Source organism: Callospermophilus lateralis, chromosome 6 (assembly GCF_048772815.1).
Source record: "Callospermophilus lateralis isolate mCalLat2 chromosome 6, mCalLat2.hap1, whole genome shotgun sequence".
Lineage (NCBI taxonomy): Eukaryota > Metazoa > Chordata > Mammalia > Rodentia > Sciuridae > Callospermophilus > Callospermophilus lateralis.
The window spans coordinates 100,594,884-100,617,636 of record NC_135310.1 but is presented as its reverse complement, the minus strand read 5'-3'; the positions used below and the strand labels follow the sequence as shown (position 1 = coordinate 100,617,636).

Sequence of the window (22,753 nt, the reverse complement as noted above, 5' to 3'; positions counted from 1 at the left end):
ATATCCCTCATCAGAGCTAGAAGAGTTGTCAAGTGTGAACACAGATGTGAATGATTACCTTCCCAGCGGAACAGAGGACTTCTGCATCACTGTGAGAGATCATTTTTTTACAGCATAGCTGAATTTGAAGAGTGGGAGAAACTGTGATTAAAGTGACAAAATTTCTAAACACACTGGTGTTTACGGAACATGGAGCAAAACTTTCCTCATTTAGGAAGATGAGGTAAACCAGTCTTATACTGCGGGAACTTGAATTTCCTGTAATTTTTCAGGACTGCTTATGTCTTTTTTCCTTGAGCATGTCCTCCAACTACATGAAATCATTTCCATAACTGAAATGGAAACTGAGTGAGCTCAAATGTCTTGGAAAATCTTGGGTCGTATTTGCAAGATTTTTACACAGTTTAATATCCCAGCTGAAGATAAAAAAAAACAAAAAACTGCTTTCTCACAAATGTGCAGAGTATGTATCATTTCCCTTATTATTGGTTTGTGGGCTTTCTTGGAAGCATAATATCCAGGATTAGCATACTCAGGAGAATAATTGAATTTGAATATAATTAGGAAAGTTCACAGCTCAGGGAAGATTGGTGAGGAAATGGTGACATAGGAAGTTGACTTGAATTAGTAATGTTTTTAGTACACAAGACAGAAGCTGAAACCTTATTTAGGACAGTTTCTGTTAGGACGTGGCTGGAATAAGTACATGTGCCTTTCGTCCAGGTGAACAGCCCCAAGTCATCCGGCATGATAGTGCTCATTTTACTGGGTAAGTGAATGGCGCTTCTGGTTTATCTGAACTCATTGTAGTACTAATTATTTGCAAACTGAATATAGTACCATATGACTTAAGCTTAACGGGGTTTATAATGTAGAATACCAATTACACGACACATTTATGTTTCAGCATTGTTCATCACTGACAAAAATGTACAGTTCTTTTATTTATTTATTTCTAACTTGATAGAAAATGAATAATATAAGAATTGCATTAATCATTCTGGTTGTTTCTGTTTAATTGTACAATAATACAATGACTTTGAGTTATTTACCAGGATTTTATGAAATTCATGTAAGTCCTAGAGTCTTTAAAAAGAAATAAAAACTTCCAGTATCTATTTACAAGTTATAAGATAAATTTTGAATTATTATATATTTTATTTTAAAATTAAATTAAAAGATTTTAATTTAAACCACTCATTTTCTCTAATTTTAAAATCTTAATATTACTAATATTCATTTAGTACAATAAAACAACACCACATTAAGTGCTTCACATTTTGATCAAATTTAATGACCTAAAGTATGGAATTGCTATATTAAATCCTATGACTATATTGTAAGAGGATGATGAAAATGAAATCGTCTGTGTTTAATGTAGAATCAATAACAATCTACTTGTTTTGTGTGTTACTGGAGTTTTTCTATCTTCTCCAGTGTTGAATGAAACTTATAAATTAAATTCAGGAAGGTGATAGTTGTAATTATAGCTGGATAATAGTAAACAAAGCCAGGGTGTTTTCTGTTTACTCTAGGCTGATAGATATTGATGAACAAAAGCATAACTGTGGACAAGAAAATAAAGAACTTTATTTCAAATTGTGTTAAACTTTAAAAGGAGAGTCAAACTAAATTGAATCAAAGATAATTCAAGAAGGAAAGGAATCCTTAATATATTTTCAGTCTTTCTTTGTATTAAATAACAGTTCTATTATATGAGGCATTCTTCTTATTATTAATTTTAAAATAGAATCTAATTTTCACTGAGCAATTCAGGAGAATTTTTGAAAAATCTTGAGTTAAATAGAGAGTCACAAATATTAAGAAGGAATAAGACATATTTTAGAAAGATAATTATGTTTTGGTGTGTTGTGGGCCAAATCATCAGTATGATTTCTTTAATTAACTCAGTATTGTATTTGAGTGGAAGATATGAAAAATCATGTAAAATAATCAATTAAGTGTATTATTCAACCAAAATTTGAAAATGTAAAAGGAGGTGAAGTAGATTTAGGAATGATATTATGTAGAATTCATAAATTATCATTTAGCAGAGGTACTGGATCATCACCTGTAAATTTTTTGAAGTAACTGTTTAAAAGACAGATGATAAATGGCAAAATGCCAATTTCTTATAAGTTACATTTTTGACATAAAATCCCCAAATGAGGGTTTTTGAAAACTGGATTAATCCAAGTAAATTTTCACCAGAATCAAAAACACCCTTTTTATCTAGGCTAGCCAAGTTAAGAGCACAGGGGTTTGGCTAGATGAGGTTGTCCCTGAACACTTGAAAATAATATAAAGCTGATATGTCGATTTTCACTCTAGCCTTCAAAAAGAAAAATGTCACCAAGCCACACCCATGTGCCTAACCTCCAAATGCAGTGACCAAGCAAGTAGTACACATGGTCAAATCAGATGTCTTTGTATCTTCTTAGGAAGCAAGGTTTCAAAAGAGGTAAGATAACAGAAAAGATTTCAAGGCTTTACCTGAAGCCTATAACTCTATATTGTCACAGGTGGTTTCTAATTAATATCATCTCTATAAGTATTCAAATTCAAATGTGATTAAAATGTAGCTTAAAGTTAATATAACTATAAATCAATTGTAGTCTCCATGTTTTTCTATAAATTTATTAAGCAAGTGTTGGTTTGCATTGTTGTCAAATGAACTTGAATTGCTTTTATAACATATTAAATTTGCATTGGCATCTCTTGATTGCCTTTGGAAAACTTTCTGAAACCATTTCTCCTCCTCTAATAATAACTTGTAAATATCTGGAAGTTGTTGTTTTGATTAGATGTTAGTTATTTATGTATTACTGACCTATAAACAACTGTTTTGTTTGAAACAACATACATTTATTGAATATCTTGGGATAAAACTATAAATAAACTCCAGTGCTACCCAATAAAACCCTAGAACTCAGTGATGAAAAGAAGCACATGAACACACACTAGAGAGAAGTCAAATCTACAATCAGGGAATTCTCAAGATTCTAGAATAACAGGTAAAGGGTGTCAATTTAATTTGGGTGTAGGGAAAGGATGGTATAGCATTCAGAGAAAGATTCCTTAAAACAGGTAAAGATTATGGTCAGTCTGAAAGGGCAAAGAGACTTATTCAGAAGAGAACAATTGAATATTTATAGGGATGATACAGTAAATCCTCAGAGATGTAAAACAGCATGGAACTTTTGGAAAATTATAAATTCTTGTGGATTTCCAGATTGCGCATGGTGAGGAATCTGAGAACATGTCATGAGGAGCCACGCAAAAGGTCTAAGCAGAGAAATTACAATATTAGAATGGTGCATTGGGTAGATTAGGAGGTATAAAGAACATATCTGAATAAGATAAAACTGGAGGCAGACAGACCAATGAAAGTGTTAATCAAATGCTCTAGGTGAGAGTCAATTTTTGTAAAGAGATGTGCGAGAATAAAACTGAGGATATGCAAGAAATTTATCATGAATGTAAGATTTCTGGTTTGGGTGCCTCTGATAACGGTGGCATTGCTTATGGTCCACTAGGAAATGGTGATGAAAAGGGCGATGTTAGAGAAATTATAGTCTCAAACTTTCAGATAGAGGAAACTATTTTCTATCTGTGGCTATAATATTGGAAAATATTGGTTTGAATCACATATTTGAGGAATCATTAGCCTAGAAAATTTTTTCTTTCTTTCTTTTTTTTTTTTTTTTTTTTGTGTGTGTGTGTATGGTGCTCGGGATTGAACCCAGGCCCTTGTGCATGTGAGGCAAGCACTCTACCAACTGAGCTATATCCCCAGTCTAACCTAGAGAATTTAGTTCATACTGAGAGAGCATGGAATTGTCCACAGAGAATACATAAGATGAGAATAAGAAAGGTCCAAGGACAGAACCTAAGTGAAAATACATTTTAACAGAAGATCAAGGTAATTCTAGGAGAGATTCACTATGGCCAGAATATATTGATTGGATGAATATCAAGACAATCAATAAAAGTGTTGCCAAAGGAAGACAGTCCCGAAACAAATATGTCAACAAAATGACTAATGGTCAAAAGAGGTCAGATAAAGTCTTAAATCTATTAAATTTGACATTAATGTGGTGATTAGATATCTTTTAAAGAGTAGTTTGGATCAAATAAGAGTCCTAAAAATAAATAAATTGAAAAGTGAATAGGTGGTGAGAATGAGAAGAATCAGTACAGACAATTCATTGAAGACTCTTACACAGGAGAAATACAGATCTACAGCTAGAGGGGAGTTTAAGGTACTTTTCAGCCTTATAATAATTTTACCATGCTTTATTTTCCACAATTCTGCTCTTTTAATAACTTAGATTTGGGGAAAATAGCCACCAGACTGCAACATCGCAAACTTTTGCTGTCTTCTTGTTGTTATTCAAGCTATGGGACTAAGCTCAGAAAATGGATCTGCTTCCTATACCAATATTTGTGCATATTTAAGAGAGCAATGTCGAAGTGATGCACATGGATGCAAACATGCATGGAGAATAATGGAAGATGCCTGCAATGTTTCAGGTAAAACAAGTTGCTATAAATAAACTCAAATGATTTCTTTTATCTAAGATAAAAATGAGATTTGATATTTTCTTATACAATTCTAGAAACTAAGTTAATCTTCCTGTTAAGTAGCTTACTTAATTTTGACATTCACTTGATCTACATTCCATCATATATTGGTGAATTTCATTGCAAAAGAATATGAATAATTACTAATAGGGTCTGATTAACACTTAAGGCAGATTTATGCAAAATTTAAGAATACATTTACTTGTTTTATCAAGAAAAATGCTCCAATGATATGTGTACTTCTTAGAACCATAAATAAAATTTTTCAAATAAAATAGCATTCTGCTAATATGTCAATTTGTCAAGGACTAAAGAATAATGTTTGGTATAACCATTGCTATTTATTTGTACATTTATAATGTTTGTTCTTTATTCTTAAAAAGTACATACTGTTGTTCATTCCAGTTCTGTCAAGAGTCATTTAAAACAATTTTTAATTTTAAATTATCCCACATTCCAAATATTTGAAGGGGGTTTCAAGAAATGGAGAAAGCAGAGATTGAGGGGGATATTCTTACTATATAGTAACTGCATATATAGTAAATGAAATTTTACCAAATCATTCCCTGAATGGGGAATTCCCCCAAAATGAAAATTGGAAATTGGGCCCATTTTCCTTCTCAGAGACACAAGACCTATAACAAGACTGAGTACTGGATGAGCAGCAAAAGAAACTTGTATTAGCCAAGAGTAACAGAAGTGGGAAACAGACTAAGAAATCAATTTCTTGACCTGTTGGAGAGTGGAGAAAAGAAATGAGGGGAGAGAGAGGCTAATAAAGTGAAGGACATTTATGTCTTTTCCTGGAATAGGTGGAGACTTCTCAGAACTCAGGCACCACATCTTTTCTCTCCTTTTATGGTGGGGTGTTTCTTATCATGGTGGCTTATAGGTGTGTTGTTCAGTATGAAAATTAGATTAAAATGAAATTAGAGGTCTGGGGAATCACTGTGGCAGCCATCTTGAATCTGAATGGTTTTGTCTAGCCCACTGAAGAGGAGCCTGTGGCCTTAAGACCTTCTGTCCTCAAAGACAGACAAGATCAGGGTGGAAATTCAGCTAGGTCATGTAGGCAGTACAGTTGATAACAAAATCATTATAGTAAGACTCCAATCACAGAAAATACACATATTAAACTGATTATACAGGAAGACATTGTCCCCTTAATGGCATGATAAAATAAGTTTTAAAATGCAACATTTTAACATAATGACAAATATAACCATCTTATATTATGGCTATTATAATATTCTAAATGCTGATGGATGTTGTGAAATATTCTGTAAGACAAATACTAAAGGGAAATTCAAAATGTATTTCTCCATGATTTTTTTCATTTCTCCATTTTACAAAGATTAAATCACATACTGCTCATGACTCTTGACTATCCTCAAATGCTTCTTTTACCTCAGACTGCATTGTGTTAAAAAGTAGCAACCTACAGTTCTAACAATGCCCATGTGTACAATCTCTATCAGCAGGCTTGGCCCAGCAACATGACCTCAGTGAATTATACAGGATGAGTAGAAAGGCAGACAGTTTCTGCTCTTCTGTGTCCTTGAGAAAGTACATGGACTATTCACACTGGAAGGAAAGTTATAGCTATCTAATCCAATATTCATATTTCTATTCAGGAAAAATAATTTGCTTAAAGTAATAAAATAATTTTATGATGAAGACAGAGGACAACAAAATTTGTTATTTGTATTGGTGATGAAACTCCTTGTTACATAAGGCAATTTAAAATGTGTTTCTAAAATATCACACTTCATGTGTCATGAATTATCACTTATTTATGTATTTTAGTATATAATAGCAAGACATTTGTGGTAAATTGCAAAAAATATTTGCATAATTATCTCATGCATGAAGATGAAATAGAAATATTTTCAAATTCACAGACAATATAAACTTAAGTGGTTTTATCCAGAACAATGAATAAAAGAAAACTGGGATAGAGGAATATAGCTTTTTAAATTAAAACAGAAAATGAAATATTATTAGTTATAAAAGATTTGTTCAATAATATTTATGGAGTGCTTATAAGTGCCAGGTTCACTTCATTTCTCAATAAGTTTAGAGCCACCTACACATATCAGGATGACATATAAAATAAAATAGCAGATTAAGACAAAATAGCTAATGAAGTATCTAAAATGACAGAATAGAAATCATTCTGGTGATTTCATAAAAGGACAGCTTTGAGTATTTCCAAAGTGCAAATATTGGCATTTTATGTCGGGACAAACTACTTTAAAATGCAGAAAGTTTCCATTTATTTTATGAAGTATGTTCTGGGAAAAGCACAGTAAAAATAGATATCTTGTGTTAAAAGTCATTTATTTGATCATCCTGCAACAACCTTATATAATCTTGTCATACTAAAGAATTACCCAGATTGGCATCTGGGTGCTTTGGAAGGCTTGGGGTGAGGCTCAAAGGTTAAGCACCCCTGGGTTCAATCCCTGGTACTAAATAAATAAATAAATTATAAAGTACTTTGGAAAAAAGGATCCAAAAGTTATGTTCATATTAATATCTGGAGTGTTATATTTTGATTGTTAAATCCAGGTGACCCCTGCAAGATAAGCAATTTATCACATTGTAACCTGAGAATCCAGTCCTTCGTGGACAGCAATTTCCAGTTTAAAGAGTGTCTCTGCACAGATGACCTGTACTGTACTGTGAACAAGTTTCTTGGAAAAGAATGTGTCAATAAATCAGGTAATGCTTGTTCATCCAGGTCTTTGTTCCAAAGCTAAATCCTGCTAAATCATGACATATTATTCTTTTTTCTTATTGCAAGGTTTTTATTGCTAATATTTTGCTGACATATCAATGTTCATGTAGTAGTATATTGGTATATTGTCTTGACTTATAAGATCTTTAGTTTTGTTGTCTGACTAACACTGGCCTCTTCAAATGAACTGAGAAGTGTTTCCTTCTTTTTCATATTTTGTAACAGTATACAAAGAGCTGGCATTATTTTTTTTAATTCAAGATTAAGTCAATTAACCAATGAAAGTACCTAGGCTATTCTTCATTGGAAGTTCCAAGACACAAATTCAATGTAATTAATTGTTACAATACTAATTCAGTTATCTGTTTCTTCATGAGTGAGCTTTAGTAGTTGGTGTCTTCCATTTTATGGATTTTTATATTTAGAGTTTCTAATGAACTCTTTTTTTATTGCCATCTCTAAGTTGCTCCTCTAATATTCTGTTCTTTTTAATGTCTGTAGGAGTGGTAGTGATGTCCTCTCATTCATTCAGATATTTATAATTTGTGTTCCTTCTTTCTCTTTCTCTTTTCTGATTTTGCCCTTTGTTGGCTCATTGTGTGTGTGTGTGTGTGTGTGTGTGTGTGTGTGTGGTGATTTTAAATTGTTCTTAATTTTCTATTTTCTTCAGATAAAAACTTGGATCATTGATTTAAGGTTTTCTTCTTTTCCTGACATAAGTATTTAATACCATGAATTTCCTTTCAAAAACTGTCTTAGCTACACACACAAATTGTTATGCTATATTTTGATTTTTATTTAATTCAGAATATTTTCTTTTCTATGGGATCTCCCATTTGACTCATGGTTTAGAAACTTGTTGCTTAATTTCCAAATATCTGGGATTTCCCAGGTGTCTTTCTTACTGATTTTAGTTTAATTTCCATCTCATCTGAAAACATATTTAATATGATTTCAATCCTTAATTAAAATGATGATTGCAGAATATCATTTGTACAATGTACTCTATTCTATATAATATTCATGCACATATTCGGACACAACAAAAATATTCAAAGTCATATAGGAAGAAATAATGGTGACCCAGAAGGTTTCACAGAATTGCAGTCATAGATTGTTCCTCCAGTGGCTCAGGAGGCTGAGGCAGGAGGATCTCAAGTTTAAAGTCAGCCTCAGCAACTTAGTGAGGCCCTAAGGCAATTTAGTCTCTAAATAAAATATTAAAAGGGGCTGGAGATGTGCCAGTGCTTAAGCACCACTTTGCAATTTTTATTTTATAAAAATAATTTTTAAAAGTTGTGGCAGACATTGCCTTTTAGGATGAACTGTGTTCTTTAGGGAGGCAAACAAAATGGATTTTTAAAATAGAGGAAATACAATGAAGTAGAGCACATTTGGAGAGCTACAAATCTTTTGTTAACTTGGATTGTAGAATGGAAAAGTATTAGGATATAATGTTGGAAAGAAACCAGATGTTAATAAAAATGAGGTAAGCTGAACTTATAGCTTTCTAATGAGATTAGACTTTAAACCTTTGATATGAGGATCTGTTATCTATTTTAAACAGAGGAATGAAGAATCAGCTTTACAAATGATAAGGCTGTAAGGTAGAAGATGGAATGGAAGGGAGAGAGAGATGCAAGAAGGATATAAATTAAAAAGCATCACAATAATTTGGTGGCTAGACATCTGTTTTAGTTACCTTTTTCACTACTGTGACTAAAAGACCCTACCAGAAAAACTGTAGAGGAGGAAAAGTTTATTTAGGAGCTCATGGTTTCAGAGGTCTCATTCCACAGGAGAACAGCTTCATTGCTTAGGGTCCCAGGTCAGACTGAACATCATGGTAGAAGAGTGTGGTAGAGAGAAGAGGTTCACATAATGATCAGGAAGAAGAGAGAGACTAAGGTCAGCTCACCAAAAATATACTCCAAAGGAATGCCCCTAATGACTCATCTTTTCCAGCCCCACCCTACCCACCTTCAGTTACCTCTCAGTTAATCCCTATCATGGAATTAATTCACTTATTTGGTTAAGGATCTCATAATCCAATCTTTTCACCATTAAACCTTCTTGCATTGTCTCACACATGAGCTTTTGGGGGACACCTCACATCCAAACCATAACAGTGTCACATGCCTAAACTAACACATGTGCTGAGAATTATAAGGAGAGGGGATATTTTAAGTGTGTCTATGAGTTATAATTAGTAGGAACTGGTGACCAGCTGAATAGTGGGAGAAGAAAATGTACTAAACATGATATTCAAAGCGATTACAATGAAATAAAAATAAAGAAGAAATTATGGATTGGGAACAGAACTATCATCATATTTGGAAATTTTTTTTTCTGAAACATTCTTTGGAACATTCAAATTAGGAATGTTTATAATTTTTTATGAAGTTTCCCATGCTAAAAATAAAATTGAAAATGAAGAAGTAATAGAACATGCCTTATTCAACTAGTATTTGGAAACAGAGATTTTGAGTTGAGAAGAAAAATATAAAATAGAGGCACAAATTTTGAAGTTAAAGACTTATGAGCAGATAAAAACACAAAGGAAAATAAATTCATTAGGAAAGGAGAAGTGAGAAGTGAGAAGAAAAGTATTTTCAGTAACAATGTCATAATCTAGTTAGAGAGACCAAAAGGAAGTTTTTAACGGTAGGAAAAGAAACTACTGTTAAATTTTTAAAACTAGTAAAAGAGGGGACCCAGAAAATAGTTAGCAATTAAAAGGAGACATTAAATAGGACAGGTCCTGTGAATGACATTAGTTTGCTAAATAGGGATCTCTACCAATTTTAGATTGAAGTAGTAAGAAATGTAAGCATGTTGAAATATTTATCAAAATATTGTTTTGTTTCAAGAAATTGAAACATTTCTATCTTGATCATCATTTTTATCACACCAAGTTAGGATAAAATATTGTTATCAGTTAAGAAGTAGAGAGCAGTTAAAATGAAATCAACTATCATGCTAAAACCACTTTTCCCACATGGAATTTATTAAACCCTGCAATGTGGAAATATTGATAAACCAGTCCTACAAAAACCTTAGAACTATGAGATAGAAAAGAAGACCTAAACAATTTCACAAATGCACTTCATGATAGACCTGACTTGATTGTTAGGTTTGGAAGGCATATTCAAGGAATTGCTGATATTTCAGCTTAAAATAGTAAAGGAAATAAACACTGAAATTTTAGCATTCCTTCTGTATTAGCTGCAGCATTCTCCACGAAGCCTTGACCTCTCTTTCTTTCTTTTGCTTTACCAAAATGTACCCCAGCATATACATTTCTATTCTTGGAAAAATTGGTTTTGGCATTTCTGGTTTTTTTTTTTAATATGATAAAACTCCCAATAAAGTTTCTGAAAGAGGGGCTGGGGATGTGGCTCAAGCGGTGGCGTGCTCGCCTGGCATGCGTGCGGCCCGGGTTCGATCCTCAGCACCACATACAAACAAAGATGTTGTGCCTGCCGAAAAACTAAAAAATAAATATTAAAAAATTCTCTCTCACTCTCTCTCTCTCTCCACTCTCTCTTTAAAAAAAAGTTTCTGAAAGATAGAAAATGATCAATAAATAAATGATGTAAATATTAAAATTCATTAACTATTTTGAGCATCTAAATCTTGTATCTAAGATATTTTTTACTCAATTCATATATGTAGATGTTGTATAAACTCTGAGGAATATGATTCTAGATGAGATAGTTCCTGCTCTTGAGTATCTGACAACATTGAGCAAAATTTATATTTAGTCAGGATATTTAATTTAAAGTGGCTATATACATATACATATATAGTTATACTATATTTTATATACAAATTTCAATTATTTTGTTACAAATATTCAGTTATATTACAAGTATATATTATCAAATATGTTGACATTTAGGTAGCCTTACATTTTATTTCATATCAAAATATATAATTACCAATATAAGAGTGTGAATTATATCAGGGCAGCATTAAATTACCTACATCTTGTACATGAATGCCTGGACATGCTAGCTATTAGGGATTTAAGAGATGGTCTCTATTCTTATTTAGGACTCTGATTTATAAAATATAATGATTCATTGTGAGGTCTTATTAGATAAAGGTGGAAAATGGTCTAAGTAGCAAAAATACATGCACAATGGAGGCTGCACAGTGTTTAGCAGAGTGCAATGGAGGTTTGTACTTACACATTTTTATAACATGAAGGTGGTCATATTGTTTGGATCTTGCATAAGTATGAGACATTTGAAAAACTAATGTGTGGGAACACTCATTTAATAGAAAAAAAATTTTAACTTAAAAGTACAAGAAGAGCAGACATCCCAAAGACAAGAATGAATGGCTAGAGGAAGAATACTAAAGTCTCAGAAGCATTGCAGCAGAAGTCTTTTTATTTTTATTTATTCATTCCCAGTTCTGGGTTTGAACACAATAGTGCTCTGCCATTGAGCTATATCCCCAGCCTTTCCCCTCTCCCCCTCATTTTAAAATTTTAAAACAAAGTATTGCTAAACTGCTGGGGCTGGCCTTGAATTTGCTGTCCTTCTGCCTTGGCTTCCTGAGTCACTGAGATTACAGGCCTGCCCCGCTACATATGACGTGGAGGTCTTCTTGAAGTGCCTCAGAGGAAGGCAAGACATTTTAGAAGTAGACAAAAAAAAAAAAAAAAAAAGCTGTAAATCTACTAAGAATCTTGTGCTGAAGTTACTCTCCCCATCTTCTTCATATAAAATTTATACAATTCTAGGCTTATTGGGTCTTTCTAATAGAAGATGTGTTCTCAATGAAGGAAGTAGAACCAAAAATTGCTGTTGAGTATGGGCCAAAAAGTCTTACCTTACCATGTATAAGGTGTACGTATAGAAGTTTTAAAATAGACAAACAGTATATCTATATAATTCGTTTCATGGGGGACAGAGGAATTACAAAAAAAATGTCTAAACTGACTTTGCATGGATAGAGAAACACTTTAGTAAAGGCACATTTGTGGGAGAAAATGGGAATTCATAAAAATTTGTATACGAAATAATGGATTGCCTTATACATAAGTTAAATGATTTTACTAACCATGAAGATGTAATGAAAAGACAGACAGTAAATGGAAAGGACAAAATACCATTAAAAATGAGCATTAACATTATGTTGTTTATGCAAACTCTATATTATTTTGTTCGGTTTCTCAACTTTCAAAAATTCAACGTCATTTGTAACTGCTCCTTTGAAGTAATTTCCCACTGATTTTCGAAAGACAAGGGGTATTGGGATATTTATAAAAAATATGTTTATATGCTTTATTAAAAGCATATTGAAGAGTCATAAATAAATGAATTTATTTCATTTTTAGTTGTTCTTCATTTATAGGAGAGTTAACACTGTCCTCCGATTTGGCTTCCAAGTCAAATACTACTCAGTGGTTCCATAAGAAAGACACATCGTTAATGGCTGAACAGAAGATTGACTGTACCCATGTCTGTCAGGAATCTGAACAGTGCACTACGTTTTATGAGAATTTTAAGAAAACCTGTGGCAGAGAGACAGAACAATGCAAGAGCCTGGGTGGAAGACAACTGTGTGCAGCATTAAGAGAAAGGCTGAAAGAAATGATTTTATGGAAGTGTCCATGCAGTGACCCTTCCAAAGTAGACTGTACTCAAATTTGGAAAAGTTTATTTGAAGACATTTGTATGCAGGATGCTCAAATGAATCAAGCCCCCACCTTAAGTGAAGACACTGAGGATGGGTTCAGTGAAGACACGGCTTTAGGTTGGTATTCACAAAATCAAAATTAGCAGCAATCAGTATAATCACAAAAACGAGGGAAAATATTTGGCTTCTCATTCCAACTCTATCATTTCTGTGTTTTTCCTAGAAAACTAAAATTGGAAAGCTCAATATCACAACTGTGTCCAAAGGGGACTTCAAAGAAAGAGAAAACATGTCTTGAGGTTTTTGGCATAATGTTAATTTCATTCATTCAAATAGGAGACATTTACAATGTGTTAGGTCCTATGCAATAGGATTTAAAAACAAATATGTCCTTCATTGAAGGACCATGCTATGTTTCAGAGGATTTTAAATATTAAATAAAAGGATTAAATGTGGTAAGTGATGATCATTTATTTATTGTGATTGCCACAGGCCATATTCTAAGTCCTAGGATAAAAGAGTAAATGAAACAAAGTGAAACAAAAATCACTGCTCTCCGGGAGCTTGCATTCAGACTCCAGGAGTGTCTGTACCAGTTTCCCTGGAAACAGACACAGAGACAGAGGTTTACATGTCGGAAATGTATTGAGGTGCACCCGCAGGAACCAAAGCTAAAAAGAAGACACAGAGTTAGATGGAAGGAGAGGTAGAAATGAAATATGGTTATTCTGGAGAACTAACTTAACTGCTTCCACAGAAAGCTTTGTTCCAGGAACGGACTTTCAGAGTTATAAATTCAAGGGAAGCTGGTCCTTTGTACCTGGAAAAGTCTGTGACCTGTTATGACTACTTCCCTTAGAGAAAGGCAATGATTGGAAAAGTATGGGGGTGACCTATCTCCCAACAACACACCTAGGATGTGGGAAACACTAGTACCTAGAGTGGTACACCACAGCTTCTGCTGTGTAACCTGGAGAAAATTAACAGGATAAAGGTTTTAAGGTATATTTTTAAGTAGCAATGAGTGCTAAAAAGAATGATAAAACATGTAGGGGGAAAAGAGATCTGAGTAGGTGGTTTGTAATTTTAATGGAGTAGTCAGAGAGGTGCTTTGAGGAAATTAATGTTAATAAAAATATTTCAAAAGACAAGGAAATGCACCATGTGGGTATCTGGGGGACAGAATAGTTAAGGCAGAAAAAAACAGTAAGTTAAAAAAGTCTGGAGTTGTGAATGTGTTTGGAGTTTGGACGGGCAGAGACACTGTAGTTAGAATTGAAAGAGCAAGTGAGAGAGGTGCAGGAGTGGAAATAAGAAGCATAACAGATGCAAAATCACATATAAATTTGTAGGTTATTTCAAAACCTTGGCTCTTACTCTAAGTCATATAGTAAATCATGGAAGGTTTTGGTCAGGAGAGAGGCATGGCCAGAGTTTTAATCTTTAATAGGATCTTTTTAGTTGTTGTTATTTGTTTGAAAACTAAGAGAAGCAAAGACTTGAGTAGGAAAGCCAGTTAGAAGGCTTTTAAAATAAGGTAGCAAAACATGATGGAGGATGATCCAGTATGGGAAAATGTGTGATTCCGAACATTTTGATATTATCTTATAGAACTGCAAGAAAAAGAATCAAAGTTGGCTCCCAAGTTTTTGTCTTGAGTACTTATAAGGATCTGCTGGCTTTATTTTCATTAACTAATATAGGAACAGTTCCTAGAAGAAGCTTTAGTTGGGAACAAAGGAGACTTTGGGAGTCAGAGTTGGTCATTTTAAGTCTGAAATGTTTATGTGATATCTAAGCAAAGGTATCAAGTAGGAAATAATACATAATGGTATTTATGTCTAAATTCTATATGTAGCATATTGATGTGAGATCTGTACAGTAAGAAGATACTCAGAGAGTCATCATTCACTTCTAGATGGCATATAAGACTATGGGACTAGATGATTTTAACAAAGACATGCATGGTATCTTGGAACAGTTTGGCAGCAGGTTGAGATTCTATTAAATTTTGGACATATTTTGATCAATAAGAGAAAAAGGAATAGGTGGATGACCTCTGGGATGCTGCAGCATTTACTGGTATGGGAGAAGAGAAAGGAGCAGTAAAAACCTAGAAGGATATGCTAGAGAGAAAGAGGGTAAAACAGGGAAGAATGGTGGCAGGAAGTCAAGTCAAGTATAGGAAGTATGCAAAGGAGAAATGAAAGATCGAGAGGATTCCACGATGTGATACAGATATTTGGGACCAAAAATCTACTAAGTGCTTTTGACAACGTGGAGGTTACAGATGACCTTGATGAAAACATCTGTGGAGTGGAAAGCACAATGATAGAATTGAAGGTGGAGTTTAGAGAGTCTGTAAGGAAATAGGAGGAAGGAAATTGGAGGCAGAAACTAAGGATACTTTTTGAAAGAAGGTTATTGTAAAAAGGAGATTTTTTTCAAGATGGAAATACAAGATGTGTAGGCTGATGTGAATGATTCAGAGATGGTGGTAAAATTGATTATTCATGGATAAAGTGGTGAATAATACCCATGCAATACATTTGAATCATGCTTATCAAGTGCTATTAAGTGGAAATATAAGACAGCGAGATGTAGTCTCTACTCTCATGGAATGCACATGACATTTTCCAGCTCTTCTCTCTAGCTCAAAGTGGTTCCCAATGAAAGGCTCTACTTTCAGCATTAAATGTGAATCAAAGCCATCTTATGAGAATGATGAAGGAAATGGTAAGCTTGAGTTGAATGCATAATGTTTGATGACATATGAAACATATGAAATACTATATATTAGAAGAATTTTATAGTCCATTTTTTTTTAATTTGCAGGGATACCTGTTTGCATTTCATGTGATGTTTCTATGAGAAAACAAAGCTGTGTAAACGTATAAGGCTGTAGTTACACTAAGGAAGTAATAAAAAAAAAGAGGGGATAACAGTGACAAAGTTCATCTATTAGTGTATATATCTAGGATGGAAACTGTCAGTGAATTCAGGAGATGTTTAAAAGATTGGAAGGAAATATGAAGACAAAATTCCTGGAGGTACATATACAGATTAAATGAGGGGAAGTTTTTGGAAGATAGTAGAATAATTCATATTTGTAATCAAAAGAGAGAAATTCAAATAAATGTCAAGTTTAGAGTTGGATTACTGGTATACATAGTTGGAGGGCAGGTGAAGATCAGAGGGAATTCTGAAATAAGGTGGTAGATGAGATTTTTTTCCCAAAGGGCACAGAAGTAAGCTAGCACAATGACAAGATTGGAGGTGAGAAGAAGATTGACATCAGTGACGAATATCAGGGCAAGAGTTTGAAATTAGTATTTGATAAGACAATCAGCATAAAATTCAGAGAAGGACAAATTCTTTAAATAGGTGAACAATATTTTGGAAGCTGTAAAACTGACGAGGTAGATATCAATATTCTCTAATGAAACCACAGTGTATTCCATATGGGACATAGGTAGCAGCAAGGTATCAAGAAAGGGAAAATAAGCTTGGAGAAAATCCAGGTTTCCAAGATACAAGCCTTCTCTCTTCTTCTTTCTTCCATGGTTTCAGGCTCTCGCTCTCTCTCTCTCTCTCTCTCTCTCTCTCTCTCTCTCTCTCTCTCTCTCCCCCCTGCAGATTGAACTACTCAAGGGCACTCTATACTGAGCCACATCCCATCCCTTTTATTTATTTATTTGCTTTGGGGGAGAAGATATCTCTAAGTTTCCAAGTCTGACCTCAAATTTGCCATCCTCCTGCTTCAGTCTGTCCAGTTGCTGTGATTTCAAGCAGGCACCTTTGCACCCCACCCTGTTCAGTCTCCTCTGAGAATCTCACTTATATTAAATGTTAGTGTATATCCTCTGAGAAAGAAGTGTTCTGCTTAAATTTAATTAATCATTTCACAGAAATGTATCTATTAGTTTATGATTAACTTATTTTGTCACATTATAAAATTTAAATAGAAATATTTGTATGGAGTAATTGTATGGGAGTAATTCTGATGATACCTGAGGGAAATGTGCATATTTTTAATACATTTGTATATGATTTCCAAATTCAGATGGTTGGTGTCTGCTTCTGTTTATTCCTAGGATTTATTGTCCTTTACCTTCTTCTCAACAATTATGCTACTATTTAAAATATCCTCTGGGAAAAGCATATATACTTGTGTGTGTGTATGTGTGTGTGTTTATATACATAAATATTTATACACACATGCAAATATATCATATGAAAAAAATGTATAAGTCTAGGAAGTATTCTTCCTTCAGCTGGTCTTTTTTTTTTTTTTTTTGGTTTGTTTGTTTTCAAATTCTGAGGAATCTGCTTTTTTTGTCCTAAGTTTTTTTAAAAAGTTGTTTTTATTAAATGAATGCTCCATGTTCAGCCAGAGAAGGAGAAGTTGTGTACAATGTGTCAAAATGCATTCTACCATTATGCATAACTAATTAGAACAAATTAAAATATTTAAAAGTAAGTGAATGTTCCTTGCACATTAGCTTTTCCAAATGCCTCATACTTATGCAAGGTCAAGACAATACAACCAACTTCATGCTATGAGAGTGTGCAAACACACTTCTATTTTTCCCTTCTAAGCACTGTTCTGTTGCTGGAGTGCAATAAACACAAGTTACTATATCATTCTGCATGTTTACCTAGTAAGAGTTCTGCATTTAATATGTAGAAAATCTTTTGAAATACATTATTCATTGCATATGAAAACAGTACACCATCAAAAATTAAATTTATTTTACCATACTAAATGCAGCTCTTTTTCATTTTGGATACCAACCACTCATATAACAATTGAATCATCTGAATAGACCAACAGAACAAAACTAATGTGGGTGGCTTAAGAAATAAATTTTATTTTCTCGTAGTTCTGGAGGCTGGCAATCCCAGATTAAGGTCAAGTAGGATCAGCTTTTGATGAGAGCTCCTTTCTTCGTGGCTTGTAGGTAGCCAGTTGCCTTCCTGCCATGTCCTCACATGACCCTTCCTTGGTGTGTTCTGAGGGAGGAGAGAGAGAAAGTTCTACTGTCTCTTCTTATAAGGTCACTAACCAAATCAGATAGGGCCCCCCACCCTAATGACCTCATTTAACCTTATTACATCTTGGATACATCATTCTAAACACAACTGCAGTGATGGTTAGGGCTCCAACATGAATTTGGGGGCAGGGTACAACCATTCAGTTTATACCAATGAGTCTGTACTTAAGGGTAGTTTAAGGGTAGTTTCTTTAAGGTAGTTTCTTTAGTTTCTTTCATTAAGGGTAGTTTCTTCAATACTTTTTGATGCATGGAACAACCTTCCCTGTAAGTCCCCATGTAGAGGTATTAACCCATAACAGAATGTCTGTACCAGGCTTTTTTATTTTATAGAAAAACCATGTGACTCACTGAGATCCGTTTGGGTTTTCATTTAAGATGGACGACTGACATAGACAGGAACTTCACGTCTTCCATGAAGAGACAGGAAAATAGACTCAACAAGAAATATTGAGTAAACAATCAATAGAAAAAATGAACAAAAATGTATCGAAAATTGATGGGAAAGCACACAGAGTCTGGAAAGGTTGTGACACATTTGGGATAGGAAGAATTTTCCTGATTGTACTGTCATGGAGGTGCAGTGGGCTGTCAGGCAAGGAAAATGAACGCATAGCCAGGTGGTGAACAGACTGAATCATAAAAGGGTGTTTGTGCCAACTGAGGCATACTTTACAGTTGAAACCAAATTCTAGATTTTGATTAAGTTTCATAGATATTTTTTCATTACATAAATTAAAAGTTAATATCTTAATAGCCAATGGAAAATACTTAATTTTTATTTTAAAATAAAATTCTGGTCATCTATTTCCTTCCCATTTTATGCATATACTTACTAGAGCTCCTTGTGTTTTATTTGGCTTTAGTTTCTATTTCCTTACAGACTCTGGGGATGCTCAATGACAGCGACTGCAGATTTGCATCTTCAGGACATAACTCAGTACACAGGAGGGACTCAATGGGTATTTCTTGAAAGATTTTAGAAATCAATGGCAACTGAGTTCACTTCTATTCAAGAGATTTTCCAGTTCTATAATTATAATTCCCAAGAACTCTTGGAGGCTAAAATAACCAGAGGTAGAAACAATTTTTACATTTCATGTCTATTCAATTAAGAACTTACTGGGATGGGATTATTTTGGTGTTGTTCAGACAACATTCCTTCTGTTCTATTTCCCCAGACAGTGTTTGTTTACTTCAGTGCACATGGTCTAGTCATTAATTAGCATTTGTTTAGATCATCAAGTAATTGAATACTCAAAGCAGAGCTGTTTAACTCACGTGAATGATATTTCAGAGGTTTACTTTTCTTCTTCTGAACTCTCCTAATTTTCAATATCAGTGGTTAAATGAGTGTTATAGGAGCTTGTATGTATTTTTTCCAATTGCTCATTCATAAATTCTCCAAGGAAATTTGGAAAAAAATCAATAATGAGACAGTTTCTTTGTTTTCCTTCTAGATAACATGAATGAGGATGATACATTCAAATGGAATCTAACTACTCCTTCCAATCATGGTAATGTTTATAAGTAATCATTCTGATCTGCCTTGTAAAAAACTAGACAATATACTTTAAAAATAGTTACCAGACTTCTTCAAGTTAGGTTAGTACAAAATCAATATGTGGGTAACACTTCCAATATAACAAAATTTCTTCCACAATAATTGTTTGTCCTTTCATTAGCTATTCATGGATGTTCTGAGGCATATTTTACAGTTGAAACCAAATTCTAGATTTTGATTAAGTTTCATAGATATTTTTCATTACATAAATTAAATAGTTTGGGGCCAATTATGTTTGTGTAGTCATGTGGTAGTAGTGAGGATGGGGCTAGTATTCACGTATACCTGTGTTTTCCAGAATGTGAACATCTTAATAGGCTAGAAGAATTACATAGACCTTCATTTGAGATTCCTATCTGCTTCCAGTAATGTGCAACAGAACTACGATGATTTTGATTTGATCCAATTAATTCACCATAAGCTGTATAGTTCAAATGCAAGTTCTGAAAATTTATTGTCTACATTTGGGAGACTTGGATTCAGAGATTTTCTACTACAACTTGGTTTGGGCCCAATACATTTCCCATCACTCTGGATCACAATGCATACCCAATATAGATGATAGATGCTTCAAATAGCACACTGCTCAGGTCTCAGGATATTCATACTTATTCTAAAGAAAGTAATGTTTGCCAAAAATGGCACATTGGCACATCATTGTATTTTGCTCATAGATGTCTCACAATTTTTGCAGATTCTAAATGTATGGTTTTGTGTTTACTTTTTCATGACCTGAGCATATCCATTTCTTTCAGAATTCAATGGGATCCAGTCCTGTTTGGAAGTGACAGAGGCGTGTGTAGGGGATGTGGTGTGTAATGCACAGTTGGCCCCTTACCTTAAAGCATGCTCAACAAATGGAGATCTGTGTGATGTGAAACACTGCCAAACAGCCATACGGTTCTTCTATCAAAATATGCCTTTTAACGTTGCCCAGATGTTGGCTTTTTGTGACTGTGCTCAATCTGATATACCTTGTCAGCAGTCCAAAGAAGCTCTTCACAGCAAGCCATGTGCAGTGAACATAATTCCACCCCCTACTTGCCTCAATGTAATTCACAGCTGCCGAAATGATGAATTATGCAGGTGAGTAAAAACATGCATACCTTACTTTCTTATTTCGGCACCTTATTTGTTACAGTCCAGTCCTAACACTTGATCCCATTACATTAGCTGGAGTTCCCACCATTATCCACTGTGGTGTAAATAAAACCAGACAATTCATAGTTTTGAATCTGTGGTACATGTCTAGTGACCTTTTTGAAATTTTAATGCAAAATAGGTTTTTTATAATAAAGCAATTCATTATCTAAAAATTTGGAAATCATATTTTTAATTATATATTCAAGTTGAACTAATGAATTGGTTAACATTCCAGGTTTGTATAACAGTTTCAGAATTTTGGGGGGGAGGGAAGTGATTATATAAGGCTGACAATTGTACTAGAATTTTGTCAGGGTGGCTATTTGACCTTCAGAATAAATCCTCTCTGTGTTAGACTGAAGATCATGAATGGATCTCTCAGTAAACATCTGAAGGAAGAGATACTAAGCCAATGTTCTCAAGCCAATTGTATCTCTTTCCATGTTGAGGAAGAAATATGAGTGACAAAGTCAAAAAGCAGTAAGGATGGGGTGTTCAAGGGGGAAAGCAACAGGCAATGAGGCCAGAAATTAAATTGGGTAAAGTGTGGGCAGGACTAGATCACTAGGGCCCTGAATGATTTTGCAAGGTTTTGGCTTTTAGCATAAGTAAAATGGAGAGGTATTGGAGGGTTTTGAGCAGAGTTATGAATGATCTGGCTCCTTTATTAAAACTTTCACTCTGCCCCATGGAGATAACCACTCTCAGGAACCATAAATTTAGTACAACACCTCTGCCTCTTTCTTTTCATTAGCACATTTTGTTGTATGTTCAAGATATGAATTTATCTCTTACATGGTCATAAATCTACAGTTCCACTATGACAGGAGTAAGAACATGCAGGAAAGAACAACAATACTGAAGAAACAGAATGATTCAAAATTATTTGTAATATTGATGATATAGTTGAAGGAGTTTTATTTAACAAATAAAATTTATTTGGCTCATGGTATGATAGTTCAAAACCAAATTTGCCATACTTTTTATCTTGCTTCTACCACTGGCAAAAGACTAAAAGATTTAATGATGTCAGCTTCCTGAAATTTCTTCGTAAATTGCTTTCATTTAGCCTTCTATCTCCATTCTCTTACTATAAGTCACAGTAATCTGCAAAATAGTTCCAGATCTTGTAAACATTTGTCAAAAAGGTAACTACTTCCTCATAATGTACATTTTATGAGATATATGGTAATTGTTCTTCTACTTATCATAGATTCTTAATAGGGTTTTATTTAAAGACTTTGTCATGAAAATGCATACTCATTACTTTAAGGCTTAACTATTTGTCATGATGAATAATAACGTCACTGATAAAAATAGCTGTTTTTTAAATTAGTGCCTCATATTTATACATAGTATTAGTGCTCGTTTTTATATAATTATGCAAGTATGGAATATAATTTGCTCCAATTCAGTTCCAAGTACTTCTCCATAACCTCCTCTCCTCCCTCCCCCTGTCCCTTTTCTCTGCTTTTTCTGGTCTTTCTTCTATGTATAGTTTTTTTTTTTTAATTTAGTAACATATGTGTATATATGTGTATTGGTCACCAATACACATATATACACATATGTTACTCTCTCTCTATCATCTATCTATCTGTCTATCTACACACACACACACACACACACACACACACACACATACACACATAAGATTGTTTGGTCTGTTTAATTCCATCTTTCCTTTCTTTCCTCTCTATCCTCTTCCTCTATTTTCATGGGTTCCCACTACATTTTTTTATTTCTTATTTAGGTCTAGCTTCTACATATGAGTGAACACATTCAACACTTGATTTGGGGTTTGTCTTATTTCACTTAGTATGATGGTCTCCAGTTGCATCCAATTACCAGAAAATGTCATAATTTCATTCTTTTTTATGGCTGAATAAAACTCCATTGTGTACATATGACACATTAATTGTACGAGTTAGAGTTTTTAAATTGAGTTATTTCGAAAGTTCTTATTAGTGAACTACTATATTTCATTGATTCTATCATGCAAAAGTTTTTATACAT

At 33.8% G+C, this 22,753-nt stretch overlaps 1 protein-coding gene across 1 annotated transcript in view; it reads left to right on the top strand.

Annotated features, from left to right (window-relative positions):
• The first annotated feature begins 747 nt into the window (after window positions 1-747).
• Gfral (GDNF family receptor alpha like) overlaps window positions 748-22,753 on the top strand; it is a 58,986-nt gene continuing 36,980 nt past the window's right edge. Inside the window, exons 1-5 of the mRNA XM_076859489.2 lie at window positions 748-769; window positions 4,399-4,533; window positions 7,150-7,308; window positions 19,491-19,547; window positions 20,350-20,680. Coding sequence (XP_076715604.2) covers window positions 748-769; window positions 4,399-4,533; window positions 7,150-7,308; window positions 19,491-19,547; window positions 20,350-20,680 — 704 coding nt within the window. The remainder of the gene's footprint in view (window positions 770-4,398; window positions 4,534-7,149; window positions 7,309-19,490; window positions 19,548-20,349; window positions 20,681-22,753) is intronic.